General features: G+C 43.5%; 1 protein-coding gene across 5 annotated transcripts in view; it reads left to right on the forward strand.

The window, feature by feature from the left end:
- Nucleotides 1-14,051, forward strand: part of LOC140195467 (voltage-dependent L-type calcium channel subunit beta-2-like) — a 331,456-nt gene that overhangs the window by 227,408 nt on the left and 89,997 nt on the right. For all 5 annotated transcript variants that reach the window (XM_072253796.1, XM_072253799.1, XM_072253797.1 and 2 more), the window contains one exon: nt 7,494-7,613. In XM_072253796.1, coding sequence (XP_072109897.1) covers nt 7,494-7,613 — 120 coding nt within the window. The remainder of the gene's footprint in view (nt 1-7,493; nt 7,614-14,051) is intronic.

The following is a 14,051-nucleotide window of genomic DNA, read 5'->3' on the forward strand; positions in this document are numbered from 1 at the left end:
GCTGTATGACTCTAGCTCTCTGATTGTCAAATGTGGGGAAAGAGCTGTTAATTTATCTCCAAGGTTTCTCCCTGCCAGGTTTTTAAGCACAGAGACCATCTGCTCTTGAGGCCTTGTTTTTGGTTGATATACGGCTTTTCCAGCCACGTGTCATTCTAGCACTGTGGTGAAACTGTTGGGATGGAGGCAAGAACATTCTCAGCTCAAGAGTTATTTGAAGTGTTGCTTCTAGGTGTTATTTGAAGAATGCTTCACTGTCCTTAACGAAATTAGTGAGCTAGTGAAGATTTCACAGCGATTGAGAAGTTGAATTGTCACAATTACAGTTTCTAAATTTTTATTTCAACATTTATTACCTTTCATTAATTTTAAGTTCCTCAGCTGTTCTGGTGGGATTTGAATTAATTTCCCTGGATCATTGCTGCGGGCCCCTTGAATTTTTACCCAGGTAACCATGCTAACTTTCCCAGTAAGAAGCCCACTAATGGAATGCTGGCCTGAACAATAAGGCCCAAGGTCAGACTTAAATTAGGCCTCAGGTGTCATCAACATGCACATTCACTTACGGCACTGAAGTTTCATGAAGGGTTCCTAAAATTATATTCTATGTAAATGAGACATCTAGTTCCATTATAGGTAGCTTACAGGAATGCATAAAAAAAAATGACTCGATCCTTTGTCTTGATGATCAACTTTCATGGTACCTTTTGGGTGGAATCTGTGTCCTGACTTCAGTCCTCATTATCCTGCCTTTGCTGTCATCAAACAATGCGGGCTTCATTTCAACTGTTGTGAGCCTGACTCTGTTCAAATCCCAGGCATTCGATTTGTATGTTTCAGGTAACCTGCTCTTCCTTCTGTCCCTTTTTCTCTTCCTTCCTTATCTACCCAGTTCTTCCCACATCCACCCTTTACCCCCATGACTTTGTTTCTTCCCCCTCCTCCACCCTCTCCCATTTACCACCCTGCCTCCCTTATTTGATTCCCATGCACCACCCGATCAGATTTCATTGTCTGAAGCCCTTTGTCGCCTCCCAGCCGCTGCCTATCTTCCCACTTCAACCTGCCTATCACCTGCCAGCTCTTCACCTCTCATGCGGTTTTTTCCTCTCTATCTTTCAGTCTAGCTGAAGGGTCTCAATCCAAAACATTGACAGTCCAATTCCCTCCACTGATTCCGCCAGACGTACCGAGTTAGAATATAGAAGTGTAGTGCATTACAGGCTGTTCAGCCTAAGATGTGTGCTGACCAATAAAAATCTACTCCACAATCAATTTAACCCTTCCCTCCTACTCAGACCATAGCCCTCCATTTTCCTTACATCCACATGCCTGTCTACAAGTCTCTATTGAACCTCACGCGGCAGTGCAATTCAGGCATTTGTTTTTTTTAAATCTCTGTCCTCACTGTATATTTTAAAAAAAACTTACCTTTGACATTTCCCTTAAACTTCCCTGCACTCACCTTAAACGGATGTCCTCTGGTATTGGCCATTGCCATTCTGGAAGAAAAGAGCTGCGGTCCACTCTATCTATGCCTCTTGTAATCTTGTACACGTCTGCATTAGTGAGTGAGGTGTTCTTTGCACTACTATACTTGGCAAAAATGAGGGCCATATCCTCTGCCCATCCTGGCAGTCACCTGAGCTGTCGATGTTTCAGGATGACAGGAGGGGATTTGTCCCTGGACAATGAGGATCAAAACATGCCCAACATTACCCTCATCCTGATGCCCACCATTGTGCTGGGTTGCATCGAACTGTACATAAAACCACAATCTGCAAGCACCAAGTGTCACTCTGTGCTGAGGTTCTATCTGCCTTTACTTTTCCAAAGAACGGACCTTTTTGCATTGCACTGTCATAGCTGGATATTTCTGCACCACCTTCTCTTCAGGGAGAGGTTCTTCCAGAAAAAAAATACCTTTGACCATGCATCCATCAGACAGTGGTCAGCCCGGAACATTCTACTGGCACAGCAGGACAGAGATGAAATGGAACCCATGGGGTGGTTCTCCAGACAGACAGTCCAAATCACCTGGCAGAAGACATTATTGCCAGAATTCACCTTCAAACACCAAGACATCACTCTCCTCACAAACTGATGATTATCCAGTTCCCTCTACTGATGCTTCCTGACTTTCTGAGTTCTCCCAGCAGCTTCAATCTGCTCTACATTCCAGAATCTACCGTCTGTTGTGTCTTAAATTTTCAAAGTGGTATGAAGCTGCCCTGGAATGCTTGTTATTACCTTATGTGCGGCAGTAAGTCTATTTTCAGTGCTGTCTTTCTTGTATAAACACTGTCATATAATCAATTTCTAGGATCAGATTGTCAATTCAAGTTGAGTTTATTGCCAATTGCACAGGTGTTATGAAAAACTTAATTTGCACCAGCATCACAGGCATATAGCATTACAGACACAAGGAAAACATAAATTATACACAATTAGTATAAGACAAAGCAAAGCTAGTTGTAGTTTAAAGTGGTCATCGTTATCAAAATGTGGATACTGTGGATACTACTGAGGATGGGGAGGGATATGCCTGTGATATATTGGGTTGAGTCCACTACTTCAACTTCTTATATGGACGCACACTTGAACTGTAATACCGCACTGTGATGCAACTGGTCAGAAGGCTTTCAATGGTACACCTTAGTACTGTAGTTTGTTAGTGTTTAGTGACGTGCAGAATCTCCTTAACGTCCCAAGAAAGTAAAGGTGCTGGTGTGCCTTCCTTATAATTGCTCAGAGCAGATAATAGTTTCTGTTCAGTTGTGATCGTAACTACAGCGTGGAGTTTATATGTTCTTCCCGTGACTTTGTAATTTCTTCCAAATGCTTCCATTTTCTATCATATCACAAAGAAGTGTGCATTAATAGTTTGCTGTAAATTACCTCTCGTGTGTAGAAACTGGCAGGAATTGATGGGACTGTGAGAATCAAAAAGGGATTAATGTAGGATTAGTGTAACTGGGTGGTTAATGGTAGTCACAGACTCTAATGTCTGTTCTGGTACTATATCTCTCTATGACTCATGAACCCACTTTGATTTCAAGTCTAAATATCACCTTGACAACCCTCCTCCAATCCATCCCAAGAATCTTGCTAAGCATCAATAAACCTAAAGTGCTGATTGTTGACTTCAGGAGGGGAGTGAAAGGAAACGTGCGTCAGCCCACATTGATTGATCAATGACGGAGAGGGTTGGCGGCTTTCAATTCTTGGGCGTTAATTCATTGGATGACCTGTCCTGTGAATATTTACTGAAATTGATTTACTTATTTATTTCTCTATATTATGTATTGCAATGTACTGCTGCATCTCAGTTAATAAATTTAATGCCATTAGAGGCGAACACGATAGGGTCTTTCCTTTTCCAATTTTTTTATTAATATCAAAATGTTAAACATAACATAATATTAATACAAAGCTATTGGAATTACATTGTTAATAATTAGCATATAAAATATAAACAGTTAACACACAGATATTAAACCTCCCAAAATCTTACAAAATATGAATATAAGAAAAAAATGCAGAAGTAGCATAGAAAAAGAAAAGAAAAAAAAACAAAATACCCCCAAAACAACCTAATCTAAACAATACTAATCAACTAAACTAAAGAAAAGAAAAAGACATGGGCTGTTGTGTTATGTCAAATAAGACCATTAGTGTCATTAACTCCACTCCTCTCTCCATATATTTGAAAGTAATAGAATAGGTTTGGAAAAGGTCAAATTACATCATATGGAAGTGTTGAATAAATGGCCTCCAAGTCTTTTCGAATTTAATAGAAGGATCATAAATGACACTTCTAATTTTTTCTAAATTTAAACACAACATAGTTTGAGAGAACCAATGAAATGTGGTGGGAGGATTAATCTCTTTCCAATTCAGCAAAATGGATCTTCTAGCCATTAATGTAAGAAATGAAATCATCTGACGAGCTGAAGAGGTTAAGTGATTTGGTTCTATCATTGGCAAACTAAAAATTGCCGTAATAGGGTGAGGTTGTAAATCAATACTCAGAACAGTTGAAATAATATCAAAGATATCTTTCCAATATTGTTTCAAAAAAGGACATGACCAAAATATATGAGTTAAAGAAGCTATCTCAGAGTGACATCTATCACATACAGGATTTATATGAGAGTAATAACGAGCTAATTTATTCTTAAACATATGGGGTCTATGTACTAGTTTAAACTGTATCAGCGCATGTTTATCACATGTAGAGGATGAATTACCGTAACTAATTGAAGAATTTGGACCCATTTTTCAATAGGTAAAGTAAGCTTAAGTTCCCTTTCCCAATCATTCTTAATTTTATTGGATAAGTCTGGATGTATTTTCATAATTAAATTATAGATGGTTGCTATTGCACCTTTCTGAAAAGGATTTAAGTCTAAAATTTTTTCCAAAATATCCGTTGGCTATAGATTCGGAAAGGTAGAAAGAACAGTATTTAAAAAGTTTCTAATCTGTAAATATCTAAAGAAATGGGATCTAGGCAAGTTATATTTATTAGATAATCATTCAAATTATCTAATTATCCACATTGGGTAAATCTTGAATGTAAAAATGTACAAGGGTTTTCACTGGGTTCTATTTTAGGGACTTCGCTTCCCTTTGCTCTTTCTAAATTGCATAAACAAATGGATAATCCAATAGTTAAATATACTTTACGAATATGGTTTCAATTTCAAAAATTTTTTGGGTTGAATCAATTTATTCTAGCAAGCCCTATTATATCTTTTTTTTAAACCCTTTATTATGGATCAAGCCTATTTGGTTTGAAAAACCAAAGGTAAATTACGATCTTGTGATCTATTTTTGGATAGGGTCTGTTAAGAGACACCTGGACAGGTACATGGAGCTCAGAAAAATAGAGGGCTATGGGTAACCCTAGGTAATTTCTAAGGTAAGGACATGTTTGGCACAGCTTTGTGGCCTGAAGGCCCTGTATTATGCTGTAGGTTTTCTATGTTTCTATGTCATGTGCCAGTATATTAAACCTGATTCTGATGTAATCACAAGGAAGGTGTGGCGATGTCTTTACTTTTTTAGAAGGTTAAGCTTAGCATGTCGCTGAACTTCTACAGATGTTGTAAGTGTCTTAAATGGTTGCAACATGATGTGCCCTGTAATTCAACTGTGCCAGAGTGTAAGACATCGCAACTCAGCCGGGTTCATCTTGAGCACATCGCTCCCCACTGTATGCAGTATCTTCATGAAGCACTGCCTCGAGAAAGCAATGACCCCCACTGTCTGGGTCATGCCATCTTATTGCGGCTGCCATCAGAAGCCTGAAGCCCCATACTATCAGGTTGAAGTACAGCTAATTCCCTTCAACCATTTAGTTCTTGAACAACCCTGATCACTATCTCAGTATAGCAACAGTACCACTATTTTGCACAGTAGTGGACTCTTTCTTTCTTTGTATCCTTTCTTGTAAAAATTGTGTGTAATTTGCTTTTGTTTTTCATGTCTGGTGATGCTGTTGCAAGTACGATTTTCATTGCACCTGTGCGTAAACGTACTTGCGAATATGGTCAACTTTTGAATTGGTCTTTGACAGATTTGCAGAAACTTGGCGTTGTCTAGCCAGGTAGATTGGCATTCAATGCAAATTTGTTATATTTCTCATTTTGAAAGTCAGAACATTATATTTGTGTTGAAAAGTGTCAGTTGGAATTACTCTGTCTCTAAGGAATTGATGTTTTCTCACTTGTGGGTGGGATGCGGTGCCTAAAATGAAAAACAGATTCTGTTCCTAGCAGCTTGTGCCTAAAGTATAATGGTGTATGCTTCAAGTTGAAGCTGTTAAAGATTACGATTGATCATCCTGTTAACATCAAGTATTAATAGCAATCATTAAATTCAACCATGTTTTGATGCCCTTGGGATATCAGAAAAACTTAATGTTTCCATTTTTAATTATCACTTCTAACCAACATAGCTGCTTCTGTGCAGCTAAATTTTCATTCTGTGTATATGACTAGCATCTTTGCTTCCATTGCAGCTTTGTTTTTTATAAACATTGCTTGTTCCTGTCCTTATTAATTTAGGCAGCGACAGGAAAATATGATATCTGTGATTTAAAGTTCCCAAAAATAGAGTGAAAGCTAGCAATATAGTTTTGAACATGTGGTAACAGGTATATGACAAAAAATGAAGCCATTGCCTTGCATATGTTACAGCTCTACAAGGATCCTGCTGTTTTCATACTGTACCCTTGAGATTTCCTATGGCAGCTTGACAGAAGGTGAACATCACAGTATGATGTGAGCATCTGCGTAAAGCTTTAGCTACTGAGCATGCTCCTTGATGTGACGAGTTTCTCTGTCTCCCTGGAGAGATGGAATGAACTTTGCACTATAATATCCGTAAATACATTCCATATTTGACTTTTAAAAGATTTCCTCTTGATTTTTTTTTGTTTCTCTTGTCATTACTGCTTGTGTGAGGAGCTGAGGTAACTTGCTGTGCCAGGGGAATTGTGGTGACTGAAGATCTCAACTATGGAAAACACCTAACCTTCATTTCTCAAATAAGCTGGCTGTCTTGTTTTCTTGCTTGAATGACTCATTACAGAATGAGAGACAGGAGGATAAAATGAAAGGAACAGGTTTGCAAGGATGCAGGCAAGATGGGTTAAAAGTGAAGCAGTGCTGATTGAGCAGCAGCACGCAGTGGCAGTCAGCTTTTTTTAGGATCAGTGCTGGGCACAGCCACTGTGGACAATCACTGAGATCTCCGGCTAATGAAGGCCACCTGGATAAGGATTCTGAAACGAGCTAAAGGAGGACGTTTGAAGAATTCTGATCTCTGTGTAAGGATGAATGGTTTTAATTTGTTTTCAGCAGTGGTTGGTGTGGGGAGTGGATGATGTTTGACAAACACAGCTGGCTTTTTCCAGCACCCAGGTAATAATATGTAACTCATGGTTGAAATAATTGCTTGAGCTCTGATCGAGCCTGAGTGATCTTTAATTAGGCCTGGTAGGAATTTGTGGTAACTTATCAAATTTAGCAAATAGTTATCTGAAAAAAATCAAATTATGCAGAGCAGTACAAGGGAAAAGTAAAATGCCAGTTAGGGGATCAGGATAATGTACTTTAGTAATCTTTTAGATATAACATTGTTTCTGTCAATGCATTATATATTTTATTGTTCATTGCTTTTGTAATCTTACAATTTATTCAGCTGACTACAATGCAAAATCGTTATATCCAAATGTGTATGTATAAAATAGTACATTGAAATGCCTGATATAAATAAACTCGGAAGAGGGAGAGATGAGATAGAAGCATAATAATTCGGTATTTCCAGCGAATTTTATTTTTCCTTTTGCTATCCTGAGTTAAGCGTATTCCTCATCATTTGGTTCACGTTGAGAAGTCCAGAGGCTCTCCCTGAACATAAAGACTTTCAAACTGCAGTGCACTCGCCGTTTACAAAGGTCACATTCTTCTCATGTGCTCCTGCAGGGTTCGGCGGACTCCTATACCAGCCGTCCATCTGAATCAGATGTTTCTCTGGAGGAAGATCGGGAGGCAGTACGGAGAGAAGCAGAGCGCCAAGCCCAAGCCCAGCTGGAGAAAGCAAAGGTAGTGAACTATCTTCTGTCTAAAATTATATAATAGTGTTGTATAAAAAGTAGCTAGATTCTATTACAAGAGTATCATTTTTATTTGTTAGATTCATGGCTACGATACAGAGGATAAGTAAGTTAGAGCCTGTGTTGAAAACTGAGCTAAGCAAGTAAAAATAGTGATTTTGAGAGCATTTCTAATCCTTCATGTATTTTGATCAAATTGAATATTATTTTCCTTTTTAGTGCAAGCAACCAGCAGGTGCTTGAGGTCAGTTAATTGCACTCACTGTCATGTGGACAAATTTAGCAGCCAATTTGCAACTAACAGGACCAATCAGAGAATTAAATTAAATTGCCATTGATTTTTAACATTGATTGGATTGACAGAGGGAGGAATGCTGATCAAATACAATGGAGTGCTTTGCTACTCAAAATATAGCCAGCGTCCACATGAAAACAGGGTCAATCGTGTTATGTTTTTGCCTGAGGATAAAAATCAAACTTGGGAAAATGAGTCATGAATCGAAATAGTCAATCACTTTTGGTTGTTGAGTTTCCCACATGTATGAACCTCGTGATATTCATGTACTGTATGGTAGCAAGCTTGCAAGGGGATTTGATGCTGGAGTACTATGGGGAAGCAGATTCGCAGATTCGGTAAGTGGGAGAGAAGACCCTGATTGCAAACTAGAACATTATTTATTTACGAACAGTGAAACACTCAACTAAGCATCTACGTAAGTCAAGCAATTACTTACCTAAGCCCCCTTAAGTTACGAAGCTACAACACTAAATATTTAATAACATTTCTAACTCAAACAGGTACTTGTGTTAAGTTCCCCCCAAGTTACACGACTGCAACACTAAACATTCTGCAAGCAGGTACTCAACTAAATATGCACATGGCCGTTCCTATCTGCAGCACACCTTCCTAATGCTTCTTCAGCCCAGGTCAGAACTGAGTCTGAAGGGAGCCTCCAGGTAAGAGACCGAGTGTCCCACACACAGTATTCCTATACCTTGGTAAACACGAGGAAGTCTGCAGATGCTGGAAATTCAAGCAACACACACAAAAAATGCTGGTGAACGCAGCAGGCCAGGCAGCATCTATAGGAAGAGGTACAGTCGACGTTTCGGGCCGAGACCCTTCGTCAGGACTAACTGAAAGGAGATAGTAAGAGATTTGACAGTGGGAGGGGGAGGGGGAGATCCGAAATGATAGGAGAAGACAGGAGGGGGAGGGACAGAGACAAGAGCTGGAAAGTTGATTGGTGAAAGGGATATGAGGCTGGAGAAGGGAGAGGACATGGGACGGGAAGCCTAGGGAGAAAGAAATGGGGAGGGGAGCCCAGAGGTTGGAGAACAGGCAAGGAGTTACAGTGACAGGGACAGAGGAAGAAAAAAGAGACAGAGGAAAAAAAAGGGAAAAATAATAATAAATAAGGGATGCGGTACGAAGGAGAGGAGGGGCATTGCTATCTCTTCTTTCAGTTAGTCCTGACGAAGGGTCTCGGCCCAAAACTTCGACTGTACTTCTTACAGATGCTGCTAGGCCTGTTACAATCACCAGCATTTTTTGTGTGTACTGCTTTCCTATACCTTGGGGTGCCTGCAACCAGAAGCCGGTGCCTTTGTGCGAAAGCCAGTCAATCGGAGAGAGCTGCCACGTCCTTTGAACACGCTAATCAGCGACCAGCACGGCAGAAGTGGCTTTTGACTGGCAGGTGAGTTAACCTATCGCGTTGCGACCCACCCCTCAAAAGACGCAACAACATGACAATTAGCCTTCAGGTTAGTATAACCCTTGTGAACGCCCCACTGAACTTCATAGAAAACACAAAACTGCAACGCCCAGTACTGTAAGCTCAACAGTGACTACTCAAGGTACTACAGTAGTCCACCGACCTCCGAGCACCCCAAAAAGCCACCAGCTTCCCCTGGATTGTAATAGTTGTGGAACTGGTTTCTCCCCACTGTCTCATCCACTGACTGTTGGATGCAATGAGCCAGCTGAGTGATGTTCCCTGATTCGTTAGGAGAGTAGGTGCAGTGTTCTTGACTGATAGCAGCACAAGTGCTGCCTTTCTCTGCGAGAAGGTTTCCGGGACAGCCTGGCTGTACCATACAGGGAAGGGCTATCATCCAGCACCTCTCTGCCTCTGTGATACGTCTCCTACTGCGCCAACGCTTGTGGGCAGGATGCTTGTTCAGGCTGCTGAGGTGCCGTATGTATGGTGCTATGTCCCCCGGATAGCAGCAGACGCCCCATTCTGCGGGAAGCCATAGGCAGTCCTGGGGGCTGCATGTCTAGGGAATGCCCACCTTCACAGCAACATTCGGCATAGTCTCGGTCATCACAGGATACTGCTCCTGCTCACACTCACTGTGTCCCGCTGACTGGTTGGACCTTTGCTTATCATACCATGTCCACCAACATTCCTTTCCCATCCCTGTCTGCTGGGGAATCACTTTTAGAGTAGGAACCTTTGGATTAAACAAGTCATAAGTTGGGAAATACTAGGCCTTCAAATACTCACCTTGTTGGGGTCTAATGCTCAAGTTCTTTAAGGCTGCCATTGTACGATTGGGTGAGGCTGCTACTGGGCTACCTGTTTTCCCCCAAAACAGAAAACCAAATCAGTGAAGCCTTCAAACAGTCTCTTTTCCCTTGTCATGAAAGGAGATTGATGTCAATGGTACCCCCTTTGGCATTGTGGGTCGGAGTCCTCGTACAAATCCAACAATCTGATATGCTGGTCCTGTTTGTATATTCATACGCCATCCACCAGAACGTGTTACAGGATCTCACACCATACACGGGTCAGTGTCCTCACCACTACCGTCAGCGCCCACCATTTCGACATTCTGCCACGTAGGGAGACACATACTCACTCTCCCTAGCTAATCGTTGGGTATTTAGACATGAAATTACTGGTTCCCCGGTAAATGGTACCCTCCATGTATTCCCCAATCCATGCACCACAATGTAACCCCCCCCCGCCATCCCAGTGGCCCTTGTGGTTTCTGCACCCAAATCTTCCCCGATTCCTCTTCAAGCTCCACATCCTTGAGCTTTGGAGGGTCTAATTCTGCTGAGTGTTGGGATGTCGGGGATTCGCCTGGACTCGCCGGCTGGGAGTTCAAGGTGGTCCACAGCTTGCTGCAGCATACCCAGCCACTCCTGCAGAGTGTGGGTAGGGATCAATGGTTTAATCTGTTGCTTCAATAGCCCATTCATGCATTCAGTCATTCCCCACTGCATGTGAATAATATGGGATGTGAAATACACGTAAAATGCCGAATTCCACGGCTCAGTCCTGGACCTTAGCTCCCACAAAATATGAGTCATTAATTAAATCTCCCAGGGGATCCCATACATGGATGCCAAGCACTGTAACCCTTCTATTGTGTTTTCCTGGTCAGCTTAGTTACAAGGCCTCCGAGCTACATACCACCAAGATTCCCGAGTATGTGCCACCAGGACTTTGGAATACTATTGACCATGGTCAGCACATGCTGCCTTTTACTTTATCGTGGCAGAGGCCCAATATAATCCATCTGACCAGCTCCTGTACCCCTTCGAATCTGTCCCGAGCGACCTGCCAGCTATCGGCTGGGCTTCACATGTTGGCAGGTTGGGCAGGTTACGGCCGCCATTTTGGCCTCACCATAAGTTAGTGTCACCCCTTGAGCCCCTGCCCCTTTTCTTGTCATATCCACCCTGGTTCCTGGTGTGCACAGACTGCCATGCAACTGTGGCCCTCCTCAGAACACAACGTGGCCATCCTGATCTGTGCTGTTCTATCTACAGTCATGGTATGTATGGGATCCTCAGTGTATCAGGTCACCGCCTTGGAGAAAGTCTTCATCAAAAACCCCAAGGGAACTGGATGTCCCTTCAACAGCTGCCTCGAGCTCCTCTTGGCCACTCCTGGGGTAGCTGAAACTTGCAGGTCAAAAGGTATCCCACAGCGTTTGGGGGCTGATGGAAGAGCTTACTCCATTGCCTGCTCAGCAGCATCGAAGGTCACTTGCTGCTCAAGACCCAATTAGAAAGCAGTCTTTTTGTGGGAGGCATGGTATCGGGGGTATAATATCATGGTCAGGTAGGGGATAAGTTGGTGTCAATACCCAAGGAGCCCTACAAAGTGCCGCATCACTGCACCTCCTCCTTGGAGGTGGGGACTGCGCATTCAAGGTCTTGCACTTTGTCTTGTCTGGTTTATCCTGCTGCCCAGACTGCCACTGACTGGGGCCCTGTATCATTGTGTTTCATAGAGCAACCCAATTCCCTCAGGGAGGTGACCACTTCATCCATTGTCCACCTCACCTCGAGAGCTCCTGTTACAGCACGTCATCGATATAGTATGCTGTTTCATGGAGATGCACGTGTCTAGCTGTAACCCCTATAAAGCTTGAGTTACCCATGCCATGGCACAATGTGGGGCAGTGTACATACCCTATTGGGGGGGGGGGGGAAAGAGTTGGGTCGGAAAAAGGTGTAATGCCAACCTTCCCAGAAGAAGTCGAACTGGTCTTGTAAATCTGGACTCGGGAGAATGAGAAAAAAAGCATTGGCCAGCACTCTCTGATCTGTGTGTCCTCAGTAATGGGACAGCTACTGTGAGGGGCGGTGCACGCTTGTTCAACCTGTCGATAGTTGGTTGTCATGTACCATGTCTCATCCCCCGTCTGCACCGGGCTGTTAAGAGGGGAAGTGGCAGGGCAAATGACTCTGTCCCACAACAGGGCATCGCCATTCTCCCTGATTGCTTTGGTGCCTTCTGGGCTTCGGTACCACTTGGTGTTGACCACCCTCAAGGAGAGCGGATTCACTAAAGTCTCCCATTTGGCCGATTGCACCAGTACCTTCCCCCGAGCCATCCCAAAGGTAAAATGACGCTTGCTTATTTGCAGGGATCTACCCCTCAGCACCTTCCTACCCAGAATGCACTTGGGAGATGCTGCCAACAAGACACCATCTTGTTGTCAAGACAGTCACGGGTCCTGGCTGTTGTGGTCTGATGACCACTCGCAGGATAACCTCCAAGGTGGGAAGAAGGTAACCTTCAGAACCCCTAATTGTATCCCGGGGACACCGCCAACTGTCGGGGCTACCTGGAATGATTGTGTGCTCAGCACCAGTATCCCAACAGTGCCACCCGTCACTGCACGTTCCTGTTCTCCAAACGCAAAGCAATGGGTAGAGAAGGCTTTGAGTCCCCCTACGCAGAAAGGGCTGCCGAGTATGACTCCAGGAGCCCTGACTCCATCCCTATGTGAGAGGTACGGGCAGCTGCCACTCGCCTCTCGTCATCTGCTTCCACTGGAGGTCCACCATTGCTCTTCGTAAGGCCTCCGATGAGGGATACAGGGAACGCTGATCCTGAGACAAGGGATCCATTGAGGGGTCAAACAAACCCTTATCTGGGAGGGCTTAGAAGACGAGCCCCCTCCTTTAATAGTTCCCTTGCCTGACTTTTCCTCGCAGTATTCCTTCCACATCGTGTAGAGAGTGGGAGAGGGAAGCCTATCGACCTGCTCCTTCAGGACCCCTGCCTTAAGCAGTGCTAGAAACATCTCCTTATGGGTCATGTAGGATCCCCTCACTCTCTGTCTGCAAATCCCACTTCCAGACCCAGGTACATGTACTCCAACCTTTCCAAAAAGTGTATGGCTGCACTTACAGTACCTCTGACTGCCAGTCCTATTAAATGCAGCACCAGCACTTTCAAGCGGGGAAGTGCTGTCATAACCAAATGCCCTAGCATGGCAGGGATCAGTTCAGAAACCTCTGGCAGTCGATCACTATCACTGTATAATGCTATAATTAGAGCCCATTGGCAAGGAGTTCTGGTCCATTCCTCTACTCTGCTCCACTTTGCCCAGGGCTTTAAATCCCACTCAAGGAAGGAAGGCTACCTGACCCATTCCTAGAAGGATTTATTATCCTCGACGAGTGAGTGGCATCCTCTGGGAGTTATTGACTACATGGGCACCCATTTCTCTATTTCATAGACTCACTCCAGTACTCTCCTCATTCCATATACTCAGCAACCACACGGTCAGAGACTCTCCCAGCTTCTCCCTGTACCTATCCCCCAAACCTACCAGTTTGTTTGTGGAGAACTTCCTGATATCTGTCATCTTGGAGGGACCCATTGTACTCTTTCCCCTATGTTCCTTGTCTTCCTCCTGTCCCATGAGGATCAGAGGAGCTATGGGCCAAAGCCCCCTATATGGAGTATGGGATTGCGTGATCACAGGTCTGGCCTGTACTGTCTTGGGTACATAGGGGGAATGGTGATTATTGTGAGGGAGTATCATGGGACACTGCTCTACTCTCCTTCCCATCCTAATCATCAAGCCAGATATCCCCCATCTCCCTTCCACATGTTGGGGTCAGCTCCTCACAGCATCAAGGCTTGGACCTGTTACGTACCCCGTAACT

The sequence above is a fragment of the Mobula birostris genome, chromosome 3, assembly GCF_030028105.1.
Source record: "Mobula birostris isolate sMobBir1 chromosome 3, sMobBir1.hap1, whole genome shotgun sequence".
Lineage (NCBI taxonomy): Eukaryota > Metazoa > Chordata > Chondrichthyes > Myliobatiformes > Myliobatidae > Mobula > Mobula birostris.